The sequence below is a fragment of the Cucurbita pepo genome, chromosome 8 (assembly GCF_057944985.1).
Source record: "Cucurbita pepo subsp. pepo isolate OVF chromosome 8, ASM5794498v1, whole genome shotgun sequence".
Taxonomy (NCBI): Eukaryota; Viridiplantae; Streptophyta; class Magnoliopsida; order Cucurbitales; family Cucurbitaceae; genus Cucurbita; species Cucurbita pepo.
Window position 1 is genome coordinate 10,322,623 of NC_141805.1, and position 26,287 is coordinate 10,348,909.

General features: G+C 37.4%; 5 protein-coding genes across 9 annotated transcripts; 4 read left to right on the forward strand and 1 right to left on the reverse strand.

The window, feature by feature from the left end:
- The first annotated feature begins 1,160 nt into the window (after positions 1 to 1,160).
- LOC111800682 (Sucrose-6F-phosphate phosphohydrolase family protein) lies at positions 1,161 to 6,553 on the forward strand. The gene is made up of 10 exons (XM_023684488.2): positions 1,161 to 1,409; positions 1,564 to 1,619; positions 3,567 to 3,664; positions 3,750 to 4,049; positions 4,137 to 4,238; positions 4,374 to 4,568; positions 4,653 to 4,937; positions 5,150 to 5,336; positions 6,188 to 6,234; positions 6,314 to 6,553. The coding sequence occupies exons 3-10, from the start codon at positions 3,605 to 3,607 to the stop codon at positions 6,407 to 6,409; spliced, it is 1,272 nt and encodes a 423-aa protein (XP_023540256.2). The 5' UTR covers positions 1,161 to 1,409; positions 1,564 to 1,619; positions 3,567 to 3,604; the 3' UTR covers positions 6,410 to 6,553.
- A 1,717-nt stretch (positions 6,554 to 8,270) lies between these two features.
- Positions 8,271 to 9,412, forward strand: LOC111800159 (uncharacterized). Its single transcript, XM_023683748.2, has one exon. It carries the CDS (start codon positions 8,707 to 8,709, stop codon positions 9,181 to 9,183), a length of 477 nt encoding a protein of 158 aa, XP_023539516.1. The 5' UTR covers positions 8,271 to 8,706; the 3' UTR covers positions 9,184 to 9,412.
- A 2,868-nt stretch (positions 9,413 to 12,280) lies between these two features.
- On the forward strand, positions 12,281 to 17,658 carry LOC111800091 (E3 ubiquitin-protein ligase RHF2A). Of its 3 annotated transcripts, none has more exons than XR_002815964.2 (9): positions 12,281 to 12,560; positions 12,828 to 12,968; positions 13,131 to 13,177; positions 13,482 to 13,544; positions 13,633 to 13,741; positions 13,825 to 14,204; positions 14,286 to 14,393; positions 14,500 to 14,838; positions 17,321 to 17,658. XR_002815964.2 is itself a non-coding variant. In XM_023683673.2 (8 exons), the coding sequence occupies exons 2-8, from the start codon at positions 12,837 to 12,839 to the stop codon at positions 14,780 to 14,782; spliced, it is 1,122 nt and encodes a 373-aa protein (XP_023539441.1). In that variant the 5' UTR covers positions 12,281 to 12,560; positions 12,828 to 12,836; the 3' UTR covers positions 14,783 to 17,658. The 3 variants fall into 3 exon arrangements, 1 of the variants encoding a protein (XP_023539441.1); XR_002815963.2 differs by having other exon boundaries at positions 12,282 to 12,560; positions 17,324 to 17,658; XM_023683673.2 differs by having other exon boundaries at positions 14,500 to 17,658.
- A 794-nt stretch (positions 17,659 to 18,452) lies between these two features.
- On the forward strand, positions 18,453 to 21,371 carry LOC111801173 (fasciclin-like arabinogalactan protein 17). The gene is made up of 3 exons (XM_023685170.2): positions 18,453 to 20,003; positions 20,766 to 20,893; positions 21,102 to 21,371. Exons 1-2 carry the CDS (start codon positions 18,686 to 18,688, stop codon positions 20,837 to 20,839), a joined length of 1,392 nt encoding a protein of 463 aa, XP_023540938.2. The 5' UTR covers positions 18,453 to 18,685; the 3' UTR covers positions 20,840 to 20,893; positions 21,102 to 21,371.
- A 505-nt stretch (positions 21,372 to 21,876) lies between these two features.
- Positions 21,877 to 25,937, reverse strand: LOC111800491 (TPX2 (targeting protein for Xklp2) protein family). 3 transcript variants are annotated; one of them, XM_023684205.2, is made up of 9 exons: positions 25,781 to 25,937; positions 24,470 to 24,691; positions 23,657 to 24,013; positions 23,512 to 23,570; positions 23,342 to 23,425; positions 23,152 to 23,233; positions 22,991 to 23,062; positions 22,753 to 22,860; positions 21,877 to 22,539 (listed from the first exon to the last, which is right to left on the reverse strand). In XM_023684205.2, the coding sequence occupies exons 1-9, from the start codon at positions 25,781 to 25,783 to the stop codon at positions 22,129 to 22,131; spliced, it is 1,398 nt and encodes a 465-aa protein (XP_023539973.2). In that variant the 5' UTR covers positions 25,784 to 25,937; the 3' UTR covers positions 21,877 to 22,128. The 3 variants fall into 3 exon arrangements, with proteins under 3 accessions (XP_023539973.2, XP_023539974.2, XP_023539975.2); XM_023684206.2 differs by lacking the exon at positions 25,781 to 25,937 and adding an exon at positions 25,529 to 25,774; XM_023684207.2 differs by lacking the exon at positions 25,781 to 25,937 and adding an exon at positions 24,997 to 25,774.
- Positions 25,938 to 26,287: the final 350 nt, after the last annotated feature.

Consider the following 26,287-nt stretch of genomic DNA (forward strand, 5'->3'; position numbering starts at 1 on the left):
TCGAACAAAGAACTCCAAAAGAGTTGGGTTGATATATATATTTTTTAATTATATAAAAAAAAATTATACTTATTTACCGTACGTGGTAACTAAAATCGGATAAAGCTCAAATATCAAACATTTTTAAATCAAAATGCATCACTAACATCGATTATAATCATTAAATATTCTTAGTCTTTGTAAAAGTAGGGTTAGATCAGGTTGAGCGGTAAAATAGGGCTAGGTTAGGTTACAATCATTTCATTTTCATTAAGTTTAAACTGTGATAATTTAAAAAAAAAAAAAAATTAAGGTTTACGGGTATTATTGAAACAAAACTCATAATTTAGACGTATTTTTTTTTCCATGAACATTAAACACTCACGATTTGGACAACATCCGTGTCTACTTCAAATTGGTCCCTAATTAGGCACTTGTTGAAAAATGTAATAACATTTAGGTACAACTTGGTTTCTTTTATTATCCAAAAAGAAAGTTGCTCACTTTATTGCTTGATTAGTCACATGCAATGTGACAAGACCCTTTACGTTTAGTTTAATAGGTTGTCGTTCGGTATGATTTGATATATATTTATCTTTAATTTTTAACATCATGAATAAACCGAGATCATATCTGAATGAGAACAATCTTAAAGATAAAATGATTAAGAAATTATTCAAATAATTAAAATTTATTATCTATACTAACAAGGTACACATTCCTGTTCGGTGACTCAATCATAGAAATTCTACAGTTAAGTTAAGCTTACTTTGCTTCGAGCAATTGTATTTTGGTGGGTGACTTCTTGGTTTATTTTTTTAAATGCACGTGAGTGAGAACAAATCATACTAGAAGGTCTCGAGTTGGTTTGTAGGGTAGTCTTTACTCTAAGAAGTAATGAGTAAGTAACGTGACCATGTGTCGAGGCCGAATCTTGACATGGGTCGTTAGGAGGTCATCTGACAACAAAAAAAAAAAAAGTTCCTCCCTCTCGCCATAACCCTTCATTGCCGGCACACCTCAACCATTAATAGATCATCGAAAACACTTGCTACTACTCATCTATGACGATCGATTGAGATATTGGATTGAGTCACTAGAATAATTATATATATATATATATATATATATATATATATAAATTCATAAATTCATATTAATTTTTATAATTTCACAAGAAATTTTCTTCATCGGTATGGGAGGCCCACTGCCTAACATCCATTTACTCCGACACCGTCCAACTTCCAAAACTGGTTTTTAAAACCATTAATTTTGGGCAACATTCGAAAATAAATTTCATATTTCTTCAAAATTTTCAGTGAGAATATTCCCATCACCATCTCAAAAGAAGCGCCAACGAATTTGGATCCGGTTCTTATCATCACTCTTCTCCACTGATTCCTCCAATCTATCACCTCCCAATTTCACAGGTATTTTTCTGTTTCTATCATTTTCCGATTCATGTTCTAATCGAGACCCACTACTTCCTCATCCATCCACATCATTACAAATCACACCCAGTTTCTAGTTTCTGTGAATTCGGAGACATTTTGATTTGATCATGCCCTTTTCTTGATGTTTCAGCGTCAATTCTTGGTGGGTGCGGCTTATTTTCAGGTGGGGTGATCGATAGTGCTGGGGTAAGTGTTTTGTTATTTTGTTTTTCCTTCTCGTTTTGAGTTGTCGCGATTGGTGCGATCTTCATCGATTGTTTGGTTACTGGGAAAATATCGGAATCGAAGAAAATGATTAGGGATTTCGTTGTTGCGATTGTTCTTTAGATTGTTTTAGTTGATGCCATTGTTCCTTTGGGTTGGAGGTTTTCAACTAGTTTCGATTGTTAAATTTGGCCATTAGAGCTCGATTACTTTACTGTTTGGCTAGCTTACCCTATCGTTTTGATTGTTAAACTTGCTTCTGTTCATCATATGAATCAATCCTGTGGCCTTCTTTGAGTAGATGATGGATTATTTTAGTTGGTAGATTAAGATTTGATTGATCAAGTAAATGTTATGTGAAATTTGTGTTCTCTGGGATTGAATCTTAGAAACTTAAGTTTAGAGGCTGCTTTGATTCTGCATGAACTTTGGGGGAAGTTTCTGGGAATAGAGGACTCAATGCACAACGCTAATGGTTTGAAGCTTGGATGTTAATCGTTTGGATATTTCTAAGCCTAAAACTTTTCTTTTTGATACAAGAAATCCTTTCTTGTGAATGTATCTAAGCATTTGGGAGCTTATTCACCAAGAGTTTAAACGCCCATGACGTGATTCGAAAGCAACTCCCTTCATGTGATTTCGCCTTGGCGATGCGATGTACCCCTGACCACCTTTTTCTCAACTGCCCTTTGCTGAAGTTTCTGAAGTTGCTTTCGACTTTACCTTGTTCTTTTTGTTAATAGTGGTCGGGCTTCCCGTCCGAAAGACGAAGAAGATTCTTTAGCTTCACTTTGTTAGACTTTTTTTTACCCTTTGGCTCCAAAGGAACAATTGAATCATCAACGAGAAAGAAAACTCTTCTTATTGGTTTATAGAATCTTTATCCTTTTTGGATCTCATGGTGTTGACTTTCTCCTCCGTTCAATAATTATTGTATAAACATTCTTTTTGCCTAATTTGAATACTTTATGTAATCTCTGGCTTTCCTCCTCTCTTTGTATTTGAAAAAATAAATAAAGGAAAACATGTATCTATACCTCATGTGTGAGATCCCGCGTTGGTTGGAGAGGGGAACGAAGCATTCTTTATAAGGGTGTGGAAACTTCGTCCTAGTAGATGCATTTTAAAACCTTGAGGGGAAGCTCGAAAGGAAAAGCCCAAAGAGAACAATATCTGCTAGCAGTGGGCTTGAGCTGTTACAAATTATATCAAAGCTAGACACTGGGCGGTGTGCCAATGAGGACGCTGGACCCCCAATGGAGTGGATTGTGAGATCTCACATTGGTTGGAGAGGGGAACGAAGAATTCCTTATAAAGGTGTGGAAACCTCTTCCTAGTATACGCGTTTTAAAACCTTGAGGGGAAGCCTGAAAGGAAAAATCCACAGAGAACAATATCTGCTAGTGGTAGGCTTGAGCTGTTACAATTGATCTCAAAGCCAGACATCGGGCGGTGTGCCAATGAGGACGTTGGACCCCTAATGGAGTAGACTGTGAGATCTCACATTAGTTGGAGAGGGGAGCGAAGCATTCCTTATAAGGGTGTGGAAACCTTTTCCTAGTAGACGCATTTTAAAACCTTGAGGGGAAGTCCGAAAGGGGAAGCCCAAAGAGAACAATATCAGCTAGCGTTGGGCTTGAGTTGTTACATCATGAATATGTAAAATATCAAGTAATGTTATACTTATAAACAGAAAGAAGTTGGTCTTACAAACTCTACCGATAGTAGGATGAATCTGTTTCTTCATAGAAATGTGACAACTTCTGAATGCTCATGCAAATGCTCAATATGAAGCTATAAAGAATTCATTCATCTGAATAAAACTTTGATCCATTTCTCACATCTCCTGAGTTGAACATGAGTATATTTTTCATCTTTAATTATACTCCTGCTATTAAAATTTGATTGACCTTTTGAGTTGTATTCTAGATTGTCTCAACTACAGTATCGGCCCGAGGATTGCAATCATGGACAGGCTTAGTGTTTCAGCGCGTCTCATGATAGTTTCAGATCTCGATCATACCATGGTTAGATCTTTAATATATCGTTTATTATTTTAAAACTCCAATTCCTTCTGGCAGCAATCTAATCTGTTGAACGGTTTCATTTTAGGTCGATCATCACGATTCAGAGAACTTTTCTCTGTTGAGGTTTAATGCATTATGGGAAGCCAATTACCGTCACGATTCTCTGCTTGTTTTCTCAACTGGAAGATCCCCCACTCTGTACAAAGAGCTAAGGAAAGAGAAACCTATGTTAACTCCTGACATTACCATAATGTCTGTGGGAACTGAGATAACCTATGGCCACTCAATGGTGCCTGATGAAGGTTGGGTTGATGTTTTAAATCAAAAGTGGGATAAGAACATAGTCATTGAGGAAGCCAGCAAGTTTTCTGAACTTACTCCTCAGGTACTGTTTACACTTTTGAGGTTGAATAAAGAACATTGCAGTAAGGTATAAGTCATGTAAAAGACTGACCATTTTGGGTTCATGTAGGCCGAGTCAGAACAACGACCGCACAAGGTTAGCTTCTATATTCAGAAAGATAAGGCTCAGGCTGTTACCAAGGCTCTTTCTGAGTCTATGGAGAGACGCGGGGTAAGGTTTCATGTACAACTTTTTATCCGTTGACTGAGTCGTATCACAGCGTCTATCATTTAAGCTCGTGTACCAACCATTGGGTCAAGAAGGAATTTTAACCATGAAGCTACTTTTTTTTGTGCTTATTATCAGTTGGATGTAAAAATAATCTACAGTGGAGGGATAGATTTGGATATATTACCACAAGGTGCTGGAAAAGGACAAGCTCTTGCTTACCTGCACAAAAAATTCAAATTGATCGGGAAACTACCAACTAATACTCTTGTTTGTGGTGACTCGGGGAACGATGCTGAGCTATTTAGCATTCCAGACGTATTTGGTGTCATGGTAGTTCATCTGCATTACGATTTGTTAACGTCATAGATAATTCTATTTCCTTTTTCCACCTATGAAATATTATGCATTATGTAGGTTAGTAATGCCCAGGAGGAATTGTTGCAATGGCATGCTGAAAATGCCAAGGACAACAGCAAGATTATTCATGCTTCAGAGAGGTGTGCTGCTGGCATTATACAAGCTATCGGTCATTTTAACCTTGGTCCGAGTACTTCTCTCAGAGATGTCAAGGACTTCTTCAACTCTAATCTGGAACCTGAAAGCATTGGTCATGAAATCGTGAAGTTTTACTTGTTTTACGAGAAATGGAGGCGTGCAGAAGTTGAGGAATCTTGCTTGGATCACTTGAAAATAGCCTTTGTATGTCTATCTCCTTGATCTTTTCATTCTCATTTCGTGACAACATTGTCTTTACTTCGTTCTTGCTCATGTAATTCAATATCAGCATCTCTTGTGGTCTGCTGTTCTTGTATGCTGAATCTGCTCATTATTTTCTTGACCTGAATTGTGTCGAATTCGGACTGGTTCGAGACTCTTTTTTTATTACTTTGATCCCTTTTTTTCTCTCTCAGAATCCATCTGGTGTTTTTGTTCATCCTTCTGGTCTCGAGCAATCTCTCTCAGACAGCTTGAATTCAATACGAAAGCACTATGGAGATTCTCGAGGAAAACAGTATCGAGTATGGGTTGATCGAGTGCTGCCCACGAAGATCGGCTCGGACTCGTGGCTCGTGAAGTTTGAGAAATGGGAATTATCTGGTTTGACTGCTTACCTCTTGGTTTCCTTATCTTCTGTCCACTATCCGTTTTAGATTTATCTTATTTTCATTGCATTAATCAGGTCATTTGATATTAAAAAATCTCTAGAATACTAAATTTCCTAAGTGAACTCATGACCCAAATAGTAAAAGTATCAAGTGTACAGATCGATAATCAAGTGTTGTGAGATTCCACGTCGGTTAGGGAGGAGAACGAAACATTTTTTATAAGGGTGTGAAACCTGTTTTAAAAACCTTGAGGTGAAGCCCGAAAGGTAAAGTCCAAGAGAACAATATTTGCTAGTCGTGGGTTTGGGCTATTACAAATGGTATCAGAGCCAGACACCGAACGGTGTGCCAGCGAGGACGTTGGGTTCCGAAAAAGGTGGATTGTGAGATCCCACATCAGTTGGAGAGAGTAACAAAACATTCTTTATAAGGGTGTGGAAACCTCTCCCTAGCAGACACATTTTAAAAACCTTGAGGGGAACATGAAAGGGAAAGCCCAAAGAAGACAATATCTACTAGTGGTAGGTTTGGGCTATTACAAATGGTATAAGAGCTAGACACCAAACGGTGTGCCAGCGAGGACGCTGTGTCTCGAATGGGGTGGATTGTGAGATCTCACATCGGTTGAAAAGAGGAACGAAACATTCTTTATAAGGGTGTGGAAACCTCTCCCTAGCAGACACGTTTTAAAAACCTTGAGGGGAAACTCGAAAGGAAAAACCCAAAGAGGACAATATCTACTAGTGGTGGGTTTGGGTTGATACAGTGTCATTCATAGATTTGTGTGTCTGTATATTTTCCCGATTACCTGCAACCGTTGGCTGACTTGTCGACGCTTTACAGGCGAGGAGCGACTATGCAGCTGGACAACTGCCATACTAAGTTCAAAGGTAAATAATCAACTGAAAAGCTGATTTTGCTGTCTTTCTTGTATGTTTCACTGAGATTGTGAGCTTCTGTAAAATTTAGGATTCAAATGGTGGCAATGAGTTAGCTTGGTTACACGTCCATCAGACTTGGCTGGAAGGATCAAAAGCAGAGCTTAGTTCAACCTGGCTGCTTTAGATGGCTCTTTTCTTTCAATCCAAATCTTTTTAACTCCACAACTAAGGCAATGCTTCTAAAGCTCTTCTGCTTCTTATAAAAAATAAATGTAATTTGATGGTTTGACATCTTTATGAATAAGTTTAATATCATGATTACTTTGAAGGCTTCTTTACGATAAAAATGAGATACGGTGTTGAACAGTTTGTCTGTGATAACGTCTCGTTCTTTCGTACTTTATCCATAGAAGTGTTCAGTTACTGTCACGTCGTTTCAAGTCATTATCATGTCGATTTTTCCTAAGGTTAATATTCTCATAGGGTTTCAACGCTACTACATCACTTCGCTAATGTTCGGCTAAGTCTTGAACTTTCACGTTGACCGTTCGCTTTCTCAGTAGCAAAAGCTTACTCTGAATGTAGTTCTGAAATATTTATATATGATTTAGCCTATGCATAGGCTAAAAATTTCATTAAATATATTCCTTGGTCTATAATATAATCTTAAATATTCGTAACTATGTCTAACAATGAGCTTGAATTTATTGCCTTTCTAGAAATGACTATCTTCATCGGTTGAGCTATGATCTTTTTTGAACCGTACTGTAAGTTATAATTCTTCCTTAAATGATTGGTAGCAGTATGATTGTATTTCCCGTTCAAGAAAAAATGGTAGCAGTATGATTGTATTTCCCGTTCAAGAAAAAAAAAAAAAGATCAACAAAAAGATTATCGACAATGATAGATAAACTAAAAAAAAAGGACCACTCTAATTAATAAATTAAACAAATTAAAATAAAGAGATTAAATTAAAATATTTTAAAGCGATATCATAAAAATGAGTTGAAATTTGTTTAAAAATTGGATACCAAACATTATTAACATATTTAATATATGATAATAGGTTTTCGTTATATATTGACCAATAAAACACCTCTATATTTTTATTCGTTTTTCATTTTATTAAAATTATTTCACCTAACACATACATTTGTTTTTAGAGTTTCGAATGACAACTCTTTTAACTTTTAGTTTCGTGTCATCTGATAAGTTCCTAATTTACACGATATTAATGAGTATTCGAAGTCATATATTAGAAGTCAATGTACAACGTGTGCATAGAAATGGTTTAAAAAATCAATCAACCCAACCCCATTAAATAAACAAGAACTTTATTGATTATGTTATTTCATGAATTTCCCTAAAATTAACTTGAGTTGAATCGAACCGATCTCAATTTTTAAATTTAAATATAATATACATTTATTTAATTTTTAAAATATTTTTAACAATTTAGAGGGTACTTTTTCAGATAAAAAATGAAAGTAAATCTTAATTAAATATTTAAAAAATAAAATTTTAAAACATCCCAAAACCTTTGCTTATGGCAATGGATAAAGTAATAAATACATTAAAAGTCAAATTGGAATCATATTACAATTTAAAATTAAATTAATTAATAGTTAAAATTTTAATATTCTTTTGACTTTCTTCAATTTAGTTAGGGAGTTTGTTTTAAATTAACCATTTTTAATTATACCAAATTTGTTTTTTAGTGTGAAAATTTAAATCTTTAATTTTTTTTTTTTTTTTTTATAATAACGATAAATTCAAACTCTAACCTCTAAAATAAAATTAATAAAAAAAAAAAATGTTAATGTGTAAAAAAATTAATATATTTAAATTTTTAAAAATTGATTAAAACCAATTTTTTTCTCTCCTTCTCAACAGAAATTCCCCATTTCTGTCTCTGCTTCCTCATTTATAGGATCGCATTTGATTCTCAACCAGACCCCAAAACAATTTCCCATCTCTCATTCTCTCCGTACTCCGGTCTTCTTCCAATTTCAGCTTTCGCCGCCGCGATCTTCGCCGTCCCACCTGTTCTTATTCCGCCTCCTCTGCCTCTTCTCCTTCGGGCCTGGATTGCTGTTCACCGGCAACTCCACTCTCCGCTTCCTCGCCTGTTTCTCATTCTTCTCGCATGGCTGCTTGTGCTCTTCTTCTCTGATTAGATTTAGGAAACATTCTTTGTGGGAGGAGGGATTGGAGATTTGATTATATCGTTTGCTTTGTTTTCTGTTTTTATTTATTTATTTGTTTGTTTATTTTTTTGGTGTGATCTGCTCGATTCCTTCTCCCACAGAGAATGTTTCTGATGGAGGAAGTCGAGATTCTGTGACAGGAGTTAGCGATTTTCTTTTTCGATTTCTGATTTTTCTTGGTGATTTTCCGTCGAGAAAAACAGGAGGAAGATAGAAAGGAGGTTTCGATTAATATCAACGATATTTGTGGCTAAACCTAGCGGAATAATCGGCAATGTCGAATAAGGTTATGTTCCGTCCGCCATTGTCGAAACGTGAGCAACCACTGTTACGGAGCAAATCCATACCTGGCAGCCTCCGGTTCGCGGAGGTTGCTGGCGGCACAACTGCCGAGTGCGCTGCTGTGTGCTGTTGTTGTCCTTGCTTTGTCCTCCACTTCCTCGTCCTCGCCATTTACAAGGTTCCGGCCGGGCTCTGCCGACGCGCTTTAAGGACGAGGCGCCGGCATAGTCTAAGGAAGGGAACTCTTCCGGCGAGGCGCGGGCGGTGCTCTGCCTGCAGTTACGACGAGGCGGATCTTCAGATTCTTACCGGCGGAAAAACGATGAACGCATCGGAACTGAAAGGTAAAAAATCGGACGAAACGGAAAGGAAAGTTATGGAACTGGAAACAGAGATGTGGGAGACTTTTTATGGTACTGGTTTCTGGAGAAGCCCCTCTCAGAGAGATCAAATTACAGATTCTATATGAAAATTACCATTTTCATAGCGATTGTTCATCCATATCTCTGCAAATTTTCCCGGAAGAGAGGAAAATTTCGCGATCATCTCTCTGAGTTCTGTGTGTGTTTGAATTTGATGTGTTTAATTTCTCCAGATCTTGTACTTCCTCGTTTCATCTTAATTCTCGTGTATCTAAAAAGAAAGAGAGTAAATAAGCAAGCATGTTTTTATATATATGGTGATATAAATTTGACTAAGATTTGGATTCTTTTTAGGTTTAACTTATAATTGATGCTTAAAAAACTGATTATGGTAGCCTCGACGTGCTACACTATCCACGTTAGGCCTAACTCGATGGTAGCCTCGACGTGCTACACTATCCACGTTAGGCCTAACTCGATGGTAGCCTCGACGTGCTACACTATCCACGTTAGGCCTAACTCGATGGTAGCCTCGACGTGCTACACTATCCACGTTAGGCCTAACTCGATGGTAGCCTCGACGTGCTACACTATCCACGTTAGGCCTAACTCGATGGTAGCCTCGACGTGCTACACTATCCACGTTAGGCCTTACTCGAGGTAGCCTTGACGTGCTACACTATCCACCTTAGGCCTTACTCGAGGTAGCCTCGACGTGCTACACTATCCACCTTAGGCCTTACTCGAGGTAGCCTCGACGTGCTACACTATCCACCTTAGGCCTTACTCGAGGTAGCCTCGACGTGCTACACTATCCACCTTAGGCCTTACTCGAGGTAGCCTCGACGTGCTACACTATCCACCTTAGGCCTTACTCAACGATACCTGAACTATTATCACTTGCTAGGACGTTGCTAGCGTTAAGGGCGTAATCAATGATATATGAGGTATAGACTTTAGTGATACTATCACACTACTATTGGGCCTGAGATAGACTTTCTTGGTTGTCTTTACTGTGGAAGTCTACTAGGTTTTTAGAGGCATTTAAGGTAAGCAGTTTAATTCTCATTTTGGAACGTGACTAAAAAGACAAAATAACAATAAGCACGGTAAATAACAATAAACACGGTAAATGTTCACGCGAATTAAAGTCATACAACCCCATAATCAAAATCATAAACGAAAATATTACAAAATAGGTTATGTAAAATACATACTAAATGATCCATCGGGTTGACACCTCTATGTGACAACGTAGCTCCCATGCACTCTACCACCTCGACGAGTAGCATCACTCACCGGTAAAAGAATGTAGGAATTGGTGAGTATAAAAATACTCCGTAAGGGCTCTCGTAGCATCCTTAACCTAGTAGGTTACCACCTTCTTTATTTTCTTCTCATCTCAATTATCTCACAAAGACTTGCCATGGTAAGGAAGAAAGGGGAAACAAACACACTTGGATAGCGCATAACTACGAGGAGTTGTGTGCTACATTTGGGAATGATGAATTGCTCTGAAAAGGAGTGGGAACGATGATTTACTCACAATGAGGTCTCTGGTTCAAGTCCAAGATGGTCTAGCTACACCAAGGAAGGTCGGAGCGGGAACGATGATTTACTCACAATGAGGTCTCTGGTTCAAGTCCAAGATGGTCTAGCTACACCAAGGAAGGAAATAAATAAAATAATAGAATAATCATCCGATTCCTTCCTATAAACCGTATATAGCTTCCGAACCATTAAGATAGAAGAATTGACAACTAGTTGCATCTTTTATAGTACATAAAGATATGATTCTAGGATTGTCTATAAACGTTGAATTGTAGTAATTCACATGATCTTCTGGACATGACATTACGTGACAATAATTGATACGACAATATATATATATATATATATATATATATATATATATATATATATATATATATATATTTTATACAATATATTTACAAATAAATAAAAAAGGAATATTATATTATAATAGATTTTTTTTGTTATATATTAATTAAAGATTCTTAAAAGAAATATAAAATAATGATATTCAACAACTAATAATTAATTTTAAAATAATTTGAAAAACTATAAACATAATTTATTAATTTAAGTAAGATGTTAGTCGGTAAAACACACTTTTAATTAAGATTTATAACTTAAATTAAATATACATTGAAAAATGACATCTAAAAATAATTTTCAAAAGAGAATAAAAAATAAAAAAATAATTAAAAAAATTAAATAGAAGTAAAATAAATATATTTATATATAATTTATCATAAATAAAAAGATATTTTTTAAAAAAACTAATTATAAAATTGGATTAATTAAGTTTAATTAAGTTCAATTCAATTCATAAAATTTTAATTTATTTGAACCCAATTTCAAACCATACGGATTTAAATTTTTTGAACACCTAAAATATAAAATTTTAAAATGAAATCAATAAATAAAAATAGCACTTTTTGTTTAATTAATTTATTTTCTTCTATTTTTTCTTAAGCATTTATGCCTAGTTTTTATTTATTTTTTATTCATTTTGTCAAAACATAGCGTTTAAATATATGCAATAATTATTTAAATTATTTGATTGATATTTCAAATGACAAAGAGTAAATTATAAATTACATTATTTTTATTTTTCAATAAAATAATTTATAAAAGCAGTGATATAAAATGTATTAAATTTACAGGTAAATAATTATTTTATTGATGAGTATCTATTTAATATATTAAAATTCAAAATTAAATCACTTCCTATTTTTGTTTTGATATTATATTAATGACATTTAATTATATTCATCAAACATAATTTTATATATGGTAAAACAAAATAAAAAAAAATCCACATAAATTTTAATATAATCAAAATTATTTTTTATATATACCAAATCACTTTCAGACATTCTCTCGATTATTTTAATCTATAAAAATCAATCACTCTAAATATGTAAAGTTTATTCAAATATTTATAATAAAGATTATATTTTTATTGTGTTAATCTGTAGAATTAGGGTTGTTTTGAGGTTTTTGATTTTGGGATTGGATAATTGTAATCAATTATGGAAGTGGGTGTGAAGGATGAGACTTTTGAGGTTCTCTCTAATGCTTTGTTGGTGGGTTTGTTTTCCAACACACAAAAAAAAAAAAAAAAAAAAAAAAAAAAAAAAAAAGTAAAACAAAAACAAGAGAGAGAGAAAGGGAATAGAGGTTAAAGCAATAACAATCAATACCCATTATTAAAGGTGAAGGGGCATTTGTCTTGTGCCTTGCTTTTATCCTTTTTTTTCTCTCCGATTATCATTTTTCTTCTTTCTTCCTTGGTGGATTCTGGGGTTATTAAGATTTGGTGATATGTTTCCCTAGCAGAGATTGATTTTCTCTGGAACAGGGGAATTTCTGAAGCTCGATCCGATACGTTTTATGGGTTTTTTTCGTTGAATTTCTTCAACCCATCTTCTGGGAATTTCCCAATTGTTTAATCGAGGTAAACCCATAAGTTATTTTGCACGATTCTCTGATGTGATGTGATGCGATGCGATGATCTTTAATCTTTTCCCGCTTTTTAGTTTCAAAATTTCATCTAGACATTCATAGAAATCGAGTCTTGTTCTAGTTGGTGAAATCGGATTTATGTTATTTGTTCAAGGAGAAGTCGTGAATCGTGATGGATTTGATCAGATTTGATCGGATTTGGATTGTGTGTTCTTGTGTAAATTAGGGTTAAATTGATTGTGGTGTTGATGAGTTTTAGGTTTTGGAGATGGAGGAAGAGAAGGATTCTGAGAATCGTTTGACATCGGCTGCTGCGTTTGTGGAAGGGGGAATTCAAGAAGCTTGTGATGATGCTTGCAGCATATGCCTTGAGGATTTTTGTGAAAGTGATCCTTCTACGGTACAATGATTGAGTCATTTATATCTTTATTGATTGTACCTTCCTTCCTTTTTTCTTGATGCAAAAAGTGGGGAAAAAAGAGTGAAAATGCTCACTTATTTCCACAGTGATTGTATGAATATGAACATGAACATTCCATTACTTATGATTCTTGTCTTGTAGGTTACTGCTTGCAAGCATGAGTTTCACCTCCAATGCATCCTTGAGTGGTATGATATAAGTGTTGCTCTCTTCTAAATTGTTACTGTTTATCATATGCACCTGGCTAGCAACTCCTGTTGAGTTTGGTTGTTCTGTTTATCCGAGTTACAATCGTTCTTGTTTCATGGATTTGGGAATCTTTTGTTAGATGTATTGTGAGTTAATGTGTGATGCATTTGGAACTTTGTTCTTGTGTTCTTGAGAAGTGACTTAATCTGATTGTTCTGTTACCTGTGATTGTGGATAATATTGTCCGTCGGGACTGGCAACGTAGGCATACTTGTGATATTGAATTGCTCGTTTGATATGCAGGTGCCAGAGAAGTTCTCAATGTCCTATGTGTTGGCAATCTATCAGCCTGAAGGACCCGACCAGGTTCGGTTTTTTACTTCCATGTGATGCATCTGCTGTTTTGTGGGTTTTGAATGTTATGGCGTTTGTTTACTTGTTTATGTTTTGGCAGTCAAGAGTTGTTGGAGGCGGTTGAACGAGAGAGGAATATAAGGGTCACTCCGGTGAGGAATACTGCTGTGTTTCATCATCCAGCTATTGGCAATTTTGAGTTGCAACATGTTCGTTTCTCTTCTTGCCTTTTTACTTTTTCGAGTTTTGAAGATATTGGAATTGTCGAAGATGATGTTTTCTTCTAATGCAGCTACCACTGGGTGTTACTAATGCCGAGCTTGAAGAGCGAATAATCCAGCACCTGGCTGCAGCTGCTGCAATGGGGAGGGCACACCATATGGGTCGAAGAGAAGTGCAGAGGAGTCAATCGTCATCTCATGGACGTCCTCACTTCTTGGTTTTCTCCACTCATCCCGGTGGACCTCCGTCTGAGAATGTTTCAGCCTCCGAAGGGGGCACTGAGCCAGCAGGGATTACTATGGCTAGCCCCTCTAGCCCACGGACACCTCGTGGGGATGAACCATCACAGCACATTGCACAGTTTCAGTCCATTCAGACTGACCAAATTTCTCGCTCAGCATCTGGATCCAACTTTTCAACCAATCGGCGAGGAGCTTCATCTAGCGTTCGGTATACAATTGTCTCAAACGATCTTGATATGACTTCTTTGTTGCAAGCATTTACTTATTAATAGTGATTCTTCATTCACAGAATCTCCACTAGTGATTCTCCATCTTCAAATCTGGATAGAGCTGGGCCTTCTGAATTTCAGTCATTTTCTGAATCTCTTAAATCAAGACTTAATGCAGCGTCCACAAGGTATGTGTGTTTTAAATTCTTGATGGATATGAACTCACACACATTACACACATAATGAAGTCACAACATTATAATTAGCTGTTCTGAGAGCTTTCTGGTTCTAAAGGTACAAAGAATCAATTTCGAAGAGTACAAGAGGATGGAAGGAGCGGCTATTCTCACGCAACTCTTCCATGTCTGAACTTGGTTCCGAAGTTCGAAGAGAAGTAAATGCAGGAATTGCCAGTGTATCACGTATGATGCAACGTCTTGAAACCAGAGATGATGGTGTTACAAATCAAGATTCTAATGAGCCGGGTGGCCACGTTAGAAGAGAGAGCAGCCCAGAGAACTCTTTAAACGACAAAAGTGCTACAGCTTCTTGTGCTGCAACGTCTGCCGAGCGTTAAATCATTACGTATTAATTTTGGCAAATGCATCTGTCGTCAGCATCTTATTTCTTAAGGTGAGTAACTAAACACTATACCATTTATTAGCCTGCCAGTTTGGATACATATGAGTTCCTCTTAATTTTTGCATCTTTTTGGTGTCTGATGCCAGTTGGTTTGGTGCACCTTATACACACTGCTATCAGTTTGTTGTTTAAAAAGAAACATAAACTCACATGAGAAAGAAAGTCGTGATAGCGACACGGATCTGGGAGAAAAACGAAAATATCATGGGATAATCAACAATCGAAGGGATTCATTAAAATGAATCGAGGTGGTTGGAAAATCACCTCTTCCATCTTTCATCATAGTAGGGCATTCCCCATTTGGAGCTAAACTAAACGAAAAGTGACTTCTCGAAAGGATGTGATTTTTATCCTTGTCTTATATGACAGACCCACCATTGTTTGCCCGAGCCCGTAGATCACCTATAGACAAGTCAATGGCGTTATTCTGCCACGAGCAACTGTCCATCCTAACCTTCTTAGCGACTTTTAACCTTCTCGAACATGGCAAAGAGAATGGGGTGTGGGAGTGGAAGTAGCAAGAAGGAATTAAGATTAACGAAAGAATATATTGGAAGATTTCAAACATCAATACTACTATGACAAGAGTTCGAGAAACCGTGCTAAGGGACTTCGATAGGTATCCTTATAGGCAAGGTTCTTCTAGGATGTAAGTTTTACGACCGGATCTGTTGGATCAAGAAAGCGTATAAACAATTTAAGCTCCTTTAACGCAATGATCATCGAACACCTTAGAAAAACTTTTGTAATGAGATGATTTTCAAACTCAATGCTGCAACCACCTAGCCAAGAGAGCAAAAAAAAATTCAGTTTCATTTATGATCTTGAAATCTTCAGTCTAGAACACCTTAGAAAAGTTCTCAAATGTGATGATTTTCAAACTCTTTGTAATGAGATGTTTCTTTAAACATCTTATTGATTCATGTTCATCTGTTGTTTTCCATTTAGTTGATGTTCAACATTTATACTATAATTTGTTATCTGACGTTGTCAATATAGGTTAGTAGAAGCTAAAGTCTCATTTTGTTTTTTGTCATGCTTAAACAAATTTACAATAGTTAGACCAAGAACCTTGAAGCAAGATTGTATCATGTATGCATTGTCACATGAAGTTTTGGACAGCTAAGAGGTCATGACATTAATACTCGTTCAGGGCATTTGTTGGTATTTCTGGGCTATTAGTGGGTAATAACTTAGTAATAACTTCTTAGACTGTAAGATCTCATGGAGAGAGGAACGAGTGTCAGTGTGGACGCTGGGCCCTTGAAGTGAGGTGGATTGTGAGATCCCACATCGGTTGGAGATGGGAACGAAACATTCTTTATAAGGGTGTGGAAACCTCTCTATCTAGCAGACGCGTTTTAAAAATCTTGATGGGAAGCTCCAAAGAGAGTCCAAAGAAGATAATATCCACTAACGTTGGGCTTGGACAGTTACAAATGGTACCAGAGCCAACATTGGGCGGTGTGCCAGCAAGGACGTTGGGACCCGAGGGGGGAGGGTGGATTGTGAGATCCCACATCGATTGGAGAGAAGAACGAGTGCTAGCGAAGACGCTAGGTCCCCGAAAGAGGGTGGATTGTGAGATCTCACGTCGGTTGGAGAGGGGAACGAGACATTCTTTATAATTGGTGTGGAAACCTCTCTATCTAGCAGACGCGTTTTAAAAATCTTGAGGGGAAGCCCGAAAGAGAGTCCAAAGAGGATAATATCCACTAACGGTGGGCTTGGATAGTTACAAATGGTATCAGAGCCAGATATCGAATGGTGTGCCAGTGAAGACTTTAGGCTTTGTAGGGGTATGGATTGTGAGATCCCCACCTCGGTTGGAGAGGGAAACGAAGCATTCCCTATAAGGGTGTAGAAACCTCTCCCTAGTACCTGCGTTTTAGAAACCTTAAGAGAACCCGACAGGGAAAGCCCAAAAAGAACTATATCGGCTAGCGAACTAAAGACTCCGAAAAGAATTCAAAAGGGCAGTAAAAAAGAAAAGAAAAGCAGAAGGTAGTAGCCCACTGCAAAAGGAGCACAAAATGGGGACGCCCTAAAATTATGGAAAAGTTCTCCAGTTATTATCTTTAAGAATCATTAGCCATAGGGAAGTGTGAAAGTGAAAGCTAGCCGATAGTAAACATGATGTTAATCCTCCATTGAAGGCACCTTACTCGAACTAGGTCTATTCTATAGTTTGTATAATTGTGTCCTTGTTTTCTATCACACGTGTGAGATCCCACATCGGTTAGAGAGGCGAACGAAGCATCATTCCTTATAATAAGGGTGTGGAAACCTCTCCCTAGCAAACACGTTAGGAAAACTTGAAAGGGAAAACCCAAGCCTGCTAGCGGTGGACAAGCGAAGAACTTATAATTACTCAACTAGTTAAGACAGCTTACTTGGAACTACGGGTTTTCCTAACGTTGTTGATTATATGAGCTTCTCCATTTTCGGTCTGATGTGAAGATGAATTATGAAGCAGGTGAAACTATATATATATATTCTCCAGAGGTGATATGCTGAGGAACAGATGCGTTTGCAGACAAAAAGGGTTGAAGAATTCCATGTTGTTGATTGTTGTCTGAACTGGAAAAGAACAGAAAAAAAAAAAAAAAAAAAAAAAAAAAAAAACCCAATAAGGAAGAAGAAAGAGAGGGGAGGGAGATTGGGAGAAAAGCTTACCATCTGGACATCTTGTATCTAACTTTTTCTATACACAAAAACACATTAAGAAAAACTATGTCTCGATGGGTTTTACCCTTTTCGAATTGAATTTTATTTGAATGTTCATATTAAAAAGTGTTTCCAATGTTCCAACTTATGTTCGATTCATCTCGGTTATAGTCATTTTGATCGTTTTCTCCCTCGAGTAATGATTCTTTCATAGCTGATGCTCGTGTGCATACAGAACAAGTGTTACCTTTATCAGTCGTGTCTCAGTCCCAATGCTACTGATCATCGCTTTGGTAAGCTATCTCTATTCCATTATTTTTGTTCCGAAAAAGAAAAAAAAAATGAAAAAATCTTTTAATTTGAGGATTTGTAAGATATTTGTTTGAATATTTAGATTTTGAGGTTGGTTGGTGAGCATTCAGAAAGATATCTTTATGTCTCAATATCAATTATTTTTTGGGTACACTCGACTTCATGTGAATGTCCTTATTGTCCTCTTCTCATTTAGTCTCGACTGGAACAACGTACCTACCAAATAGACTGACATCACCGACAATAAAAGTAACAAATATGCTAATAAACCAGCATGTAAATAATTAATGACATTCTTTTATCGTAGAATTATTATTATTAATAAGGCCTTTTTAATCGTATAATTTTGATTGAATTATAAGCTTATTTGAATTTGATTGAAATTTTTTATTAATTGAATTAATTTATAGTAAATCAAATTAATTATTAATTTTAAAATCTTAATTTTATATCTATATATTTTATTATTTAAATTGAGTGGTAAATTTTAATTAAAATATTTAAAAAGTAACTGTTTTATAAAATAAAATATAATTTTATTAAAAACAAAAATTTAAATTAAATTAAAAAAAAGAATGTATAATAAAGAACCCAGTGACACCCTTTATAAGAGGGCGGTGAGCAGGCAGTGTGTGTCAGTGTCAATACCGCGTGGGTCCGGAAGGCGCCAGCCTGTTGTTTCGCCGTCAACAGCCTTCTTCTTCCTCCGCCCTCTTCTCTCTCGTCGTCCTCCATTGTTACTTCCTCTCTGTCCCCACTCCCAACTCCCTCTCTCTCGCCGACACCGACAGTTTCCCCTCCAAATATTTCCCGCTCTCTTCCACTTCCATTTCCATTTCCCCTTTCGTCTCTGAGCGCCATGGATTCCTCCTCCAATGGCGTCTCTACTCTCTTCCTCTTTCTTTCCCTCCTCTCCCTTTCACCTCTCTCCTCCGCCGCCTTCCGCCGTGATCCGCCTCCCAAATTCTCCTCCTCCTCCTCCGCCGCTCCCCAGATCAACTCCAACTCCATCCTCGTCGCCCTTCTCGACTCCCACTACATTGAATTTGCAGAGCTTGTTGACAAAGCTCTCTTGCTCCAAACCCTAGAGAACGCCGTTGGGAACCATAATCTCACCATTTTTGCTCCCACGAATCAAGCTCTTGAGCGCGAGTTCGACCCTGAGTTTAAGAGGTTTTTGCTTGAGCCGAGGAATTTGAAATCGCTTCAGACGCTTTTGATGTCCCACATTGTTCCCATTAGGGTTGCCTCGAATCATTGGCCCGACGATCGTTCTTCACCGGTTCGACATTGGTCTTTGGGGAATTCGTATTTGCATTTGGGGAACTCCGTTTCCGGGAAGCGATTTGTTGATTCGGCTGAGATTATTCGTCCCGATCACGTTGTTCGTCCCGATGGAGTGATCCACGGAATCGAACGGTTATTGATTCCCCGTTCTGTGCAAGAGGATTTCAACCGGCGGAGGAATTTGCAGTCGATTTCCGCCGTTTTGCCTGAAGGTGCACCGGAAGTGGATCCACGTACTCATCGCTTGAAGAAGCCGTCGCCGCCTATCCCTGCTGGAGCGCCGCCCGTTTTAACAATCTACGATGCTTTAGCTCCTGGCCCTTCTCTCGCTCCTGCACCGGCCCCCGGCCCCGGTGGACACCACCACCATTTCGACGGAGAGCGGCAGGTGAAGGATTTCATCGAAACGCTGCTACATTACGGCGGCTACAACGAGATGGCTGACATTTTAGTGAATTTGACATCTCTAGCCACAGAGATGGGGAGATTAGTCTCCGAAGGGTACGTTCTAACAGTTCTCGCCCCGAACGACGAAGCAATGGCAAAGCTGACGGTCGATCAGCTGAGCGAACCAGGGGCGCCGGAGCAGATCATGTACTACCATGTGATACCGGAGTATCAAACGGAGGAAAGTATGTACAATGCAGTTCGGCGATTTGGGAAAGTTCAGTACCAAACGCTCCGGCTGCCACACGCGGTGGCAGCGCAGGAGGCGGACGGGTCGGTGAAATTCGGTCAAGGTGAAGGCTCTGCTTATCTGTTCGACCCTGATATATACACAGATGGTCGGATTTCTGTGCAGGGAATTGATGGAGTTCTGTTTCCATTGGAGGAAAAAGCTGAGAAGAAATCAAATTCAGCTATCAAAGTTGCCACTAAACCAAGAAGAGGTATATCTTCTTCTTCTTCTTCTTCTTCCTTTCACTTTTAATTTATGCATTAGAGACATAGAAATTGATTTAGAACGGTTTAATATTTTACGAGTTACCTCGACAACTAGTTGTAGGATTAGGAGGTTGTCCATTAAGGTGCATGCAAATTGGCCCGATAACTTAAAGATGGTAGAAAAGAACTCTGGTAAAAGGCTAGGCTTTCCCTCGAGGTTTTAAAACGCATCTACTAGTGAGATTTTTTCACACCGTTATGAAAAATGATTTGTTCCCCTCTCCAATGTGAGACCTCGACAACTAGTTGTAGGATTAGGAAGTTGTCCATTAAGGTGCATGCAAATTGGCCCGATAACTTAAAGATGGTAGAAAAGAGCTATGGTAACAGAGGCTAGGCTTTCCCTCAAGGTTTTAAAACGCATCTACTATTGAGATTTTTTCACACCATTATAAAAAATGATCTGTACTCCTCTCCAATGTGACATCTCACAATGATATCAGACCCAGACACTAGTCGTTAGCTCCTAAGAGAGTGGATTGTGATATTCCAGGTCGGTTGGAGGGGAGAATGAATCAGTCCTTGTGAATGCATCTACCTAGTAGCCACGTTAAAAGTAGACAATATCTACTAGCGATGGACTTGAGTTAGATCTTGATCATTATAGTCGAGATGGCGGAATCTGGGTGAACCAATTCCGTTGTTCTCGATGGAGACGAGTTTAGTGTTGTTCCGACTCAATATTTTTGTTCTTCTATGAATTGCAGGGAAGCTGATGGAACTTACATGTAGTATGGTTGGAGCCTTAGGGCAGGACTCTCATTTCTCATCATGCCAATGACAAATAAACCTCTCAACTTTACACCCAAAACAAGAATAATCATTTACACCAGTGGTAAGTTTCAATTTATTTTAAAAACTTGATTAAAGAGAAGGGATTAAAATTGAAACTTTTTAAAAGAATAGGGACTAAATTAAAAATACACTCAATTATTTAGCTTTTTTTTTTTTTTTTTAAAGAATATGTTCTAAAAGATAATAATAATAAATAAATAAATAGTTTTATAAAAAGGGTTTGACAATCTGTATTTGTGATGATGCAGATATGAAATGGACTGGAAAGATGATTGGGGAGCAAGAAAATGTAGAAATTTTCTCGGGAAAATCCGCAGAGGATAATTTGAGTTTTATTTATTTTTTTATTTATTTAGGAGTACTATGTAATTACATATATATATATTTTTTTTCCTTTTTAATTTTTGGGTTGATATTTTTCTGTTCATTATTATTGATGTATGTTTTATTCACTGCCAATGTTTGCAACGAAAATATTTTTTTTGTAAAAAATTATGTATTTTTCTTTATTTTCTTTCCATGGATGCCTCAATTTCTTCAAATACCCAACTTAAATACTTACAAAAATATCTCATTTCTCATATTTTTCTCTTCTTCAGGTAGAAGTTTGGTTCGATTTTTTTTGGTGTCGTAGGGGAGGGATTGACCTTTTTAATGCATATTCAGTTGTACAGGCATATTCAATCGTGCTAGTCCAAGGAGGGAGTTTGTTTTACCCAACTCTCTTTTTGATAACAAGGTAGAACCCTCACGGAGGGTGAGTTAAGGCCTAAGATTAGGCCGAAAGACATAGTTGATGGGCAACAGGTGAATATTCCTGTACTACCCCTTGTTGGTCTCGAGGGACGGAGGAGGCTAGATTAGCTGAAAGATGAATATACCCTCTCAATCTAATATTTCATTCATCAATCACGTTGCGTTGCTTTTAAAAGTTTTTGAAACTAAGTAGTAACATTTTCATTAATGCAAGAAAAAAGAAAAACGAGGGAAGTAAGAGTACTTGTGAACCTTTAAACAAAGGCAAAGGGCAAAGAACATATGCCATTATAAATGCAATCAATTCATAAAGAGCATAATCTATATATCTATATATCTATATTTATATCTAACAAGAACTTGATGAAGAAAAAAAAACAAATGGAGAGAACAAATACTTATGTTGCAAATTTATAATTTTGACGTAAAAAAGTTTTAAACATTCTATTCACAATACTTACCATAAAAAATTCAAACCTCTAAATCTGATGTCTTGGAAGTGAGAACTTTTGAGTGTTCTTAGCCTCCAACAGAAATTTCAGCTGCCATGATCTCTGGTGAGGCTGCGGTTGTTGGTTCCTCTTTCTTGGGAGGACCCGAGTCATTTGATTCGAGACGGTCAATGGGCTGGACATCCTGCTGTTTTGTCATCCCTGCAACGACAGGATTCGAGTGCTGTCTTTCGGGTTTGTTGATCTTTGGCTTTGGCTTGATGGAAGCTCCTTCGGTATCGTTTGGCTGGAGCTTGGTCTGAGGCTTCTTAGCTGGCTTCTTCAAACTAACATTTTCTTTATCGGATTTAGCCTGGAACGCCTTCGGTGAATTGCTCGGTTCACTGTTTTGGCCTGGACTGTGAACGGAGGTGCCCACTTCAGTAGCCAAGCTCTTATTTCTACCCAGTTTGGGAGATATTGGACGGGTGGTTGGTATCTATGCAAATCAACACAAATATGGTTCATATAATCCAAATCGCAGAAGAACAGAAGAACATGTGTTTATCAAACTGAATTCATACAGAATGCCACTGAAAAACAGTCCATTGTGTGTGGCCAGTCACAACAAAATCGAACCACGTCGGCATTTATCAATTAATTTGGATCCTTAAGTGCCCAGTCTGATAGTATCGACAAATAATTCACTAACCTTCTTTAGATCAGGCTTTGGAGGAGGTTCCTTGTAGAAATTTGGCATTGGTGTTGCTTTAAATGTCATACTCTTTCTCAGCTGCTTAATCTCTGCTTGCTGGCTTTCCTGCAAGGTATTTGAGGCAGAAAATGAGTCAAGTCCTTGTAAAAGTTACAACAGGACAAGGTGGGGGGCGGTCCGGGGGAGGGGAGGGCGGTGAAGTGCTATCGTGGTTCAAATGTGCTATCTGTAATACCTTAGATTTAGCCTGCATATTAGTTATCTCAACTTCCTTTGCCTGGATTTTCTCTTCTAATTTCAAAAAGAACTGCCATTGAAGAATTGAAAAATGTAACGTTTTCTGCAGGTAAAACAACATACAAACAAGCCATGAAGAAAACATAAGTCCATCCAAACCTCCTTCCTTTTCTCAGCACGTTCATCCAACCTGAAAGCAAAACCAGGACAACTGTTTCTCCTTGCATGTGGAGTGGCACTTCTGTTGGTAATAAAAAGTATTACTTCAGTATGTTATTATGAATCCAAACTACAACAAACAGAAATACACAAGTATTATTAATAGCAGCCTCGAGAACGAGAAGCGTACGAAGAAGTGGAGTGAGCATCATCATCCTCTGAAGGGGGAACTGTTGTTTTCCCTGGTTCTGGTTTTGGTTTCTGTTCAACAGATCTGCAATTGAACACAACTGGGTGTTAACAGATTGCCCTTTTCATAGGAAAATTGTCACACTTTCACGGTCGAGTGCATTGGCTTACACAGCAGATTCCGACAGAGGCAAATCGCTAGTCGAATTCACCATAGCATTTTTCATAGGCTGGTTAGAGACAAAATTATAGTATAGTTAGTTAAATGAAGCTGGAGAAGCAGAAGACTAATTTGAAAGGAAAAGTAATATCTTACAACAGAGGAGCAATGGCCAGAAATTGATGCCAATGATGATCTTTGGGCACTATTGCCAGTGTTTTTATTTACTCCCTTCGAGATCACTCTGTTTAATGGATTCTTCAATTGAGAACCGTCAGACATTTGGGTCCTTGATTTAATACCATTTTCCCCTGTGCGCTTGGTGGCTGTTTTAACTGGATATTTGTCAATGCTTTTGTCCATTACATCGCTACCACCCCCTCTTGCAGGAAATGAAAGGCTCTGAGAGAGGGCTCGCCTGTTTGGACGAGGAGACTGCGCAAGGCCTGTTAAACTTGGTTTCTCCTTAGCCAGTTTGTTCTTCTTTGAAGAACCTACTGCTGTTCCAGGTTCCTGGAGTGAACTAGAAATTTATTAGGAATCCAAAGTATAACCGCCTAAGCCCACCGCTAGCAGATATTGTCCTCTTTGGACTTTTCCTTTCGGACTTCTCTTCAAGGTTTTTGAAACGCGTCTGCTAGAGAGAGGTTTCCACACCCTTATAAGGAATGTTTTGTTCTCCTCTCCAACCGACGTGGGATCTCATAACCCACCCCCTTGGAGGCCCAACGTCCTCGTTGACACTCCGTTTGCTATCTAGTTTTGATACCATTTGTAACAGCTCAAGCCCACTGCTAGCAGATACTGTCCTCTTTAGGCTCCCTTTCGGACGTCCCCTCAAAGTTTTTAAAACGCATCTGCTAAGGAGAGGTTTCTACATCCTTATAAGAATATTTTGTTCTCACACAAATAGTCATAACCATTTATATCTGATGACCTATCAATGACAGAATAGCCCAATGAAAATACCTTCGAAGCTTTTACACTTTTACTCTTGGGAACAGTCGCAGTGGCTTGTATCTTAGTTTTGGAAGAACTAATATGTTCGGTTTCTGCCATTGGTTCTAAAATCTCATTCAGAGCAGGAGCTTTTTGACCACTGTCGTCGACAATCTCACCCTCATTTGTCAAAACCACAGCTGAATTATCCACTTGTGGCATCTCAATAACTCCATTTTCAGATTCCATCACCTGATAAGTGAAAAGATCCTTAGCAACATCAATTGAGAAGATGTTATAAGAACCCAAGTGCAGATAAAAGAAATCTAAGATGAACTCCAATCGAAATTGGCTTAAAGATAAGAACAAAGGTGGAAAAAGAAAGCTATATTCCGTGATGCCTATAGGACAACGTGACAAATAAAGTATTGCAACGCCTAGACTACCAGAAGAACACCAAAAAGGCAAGCTATAAGTTTAGCATGAATGAGGCTTGCAGCATATATGCAAGATTACAGATCCTTTAACAAGACAATTTGAAAAGGTTGAATGACCACCTGATGAATACGAGATGAGTGAATGCCCCTTTGATTTTTACAAAACCTTTGGAGAAATTACCCCAAAAACATATGGTTCTAACTTGAAAAAGGTATTCCCATCATATCAAGCTCCATGGTGACGACAGTACATTCCAAAAATGACAGCCCAAAAAGCTTAACATTACTATATCCGACATGATTCAAAGGCCTCAAAACTATACAAAGAAAACAATTAGCCTCCATGTGCAAATATTTACTCTCGGATACACTTGTCTCTCCTCATCTATGATTCTGACATCTTTTATCACAACCAAACGGAGGAGTCACAAAACAATTATTCTATGCGGACTTTCATCAAACAGGTGGAGGGCATTGAAGACGAAAGCAGAAATGAGAACGAAAACAAGAAACCCACATCAAGAAACACAAAACTCATCAATTCATTCACCAAATTAACACAAACAGAACCAGAAAATCAACAGAAAATTTCCAGAAATAACAAAAACCCAAAACCCAATTGATTGAAGGAAGAAACACAAAAAAAACTTACAAAATCAATAAGAACCCGTCCCAATACGAATTGGGTATGGGGATTTTGGGATTCTCTTGAATTTAAACAGAAGAAGCAAAGAACAGAGACTCAAATCCCAATAAGGATCAGAGAATTCAAAGACAAAATTATGGAAAAGATTGAATGGAAATTCAGGATGGGAGACTGAAAGAGAGCAAGAGTAGAAAAGCAGATCGAAAGCGGTTTAGATTAGAAAGCACTTGAATGGTTGTAGTGATTGAGAGAATTCACCATGAAAGCTACAGAAGGTTGGTGACAATGGTGTGTATGATGAGAGATAAAGACAGAGTGCAGAGAAAGTTGGTACAGGAAACTACAAAGGATTATTTATTTAATTTTCTTTTTTTTTTTTTTTTTTTCTCTATGAAAATGGATAGAAAAAAATGGGAAATTCTAAAATGACCAAAAAGCCATTTTGTTCTTCAAAACCTTTGAACAGTGGGAGAGATGCCAAGTGGTTTGGGAGATGCTTTCAAGACAACAATTTAAACTTTGCATTTCAGTCCCTAACTTTTAGGATAATTCTATTTTAGTTTCTAACTACTTTTTTTTTTTGCATTTTAGTCCTTAACTTCTAGGATAATTCTACTTTAATTTCTAACTATTTCTTATTTTTTTTTGCATTTTAATCCCTAATTTTTTTGGGTAATTCTACTTTAATTTCTTATTTTTTGCATATTAGTCCCTAACTTTTAGGTTAATTCTACTTTAATTTCTAACTATTTTTTATTTTTTTCA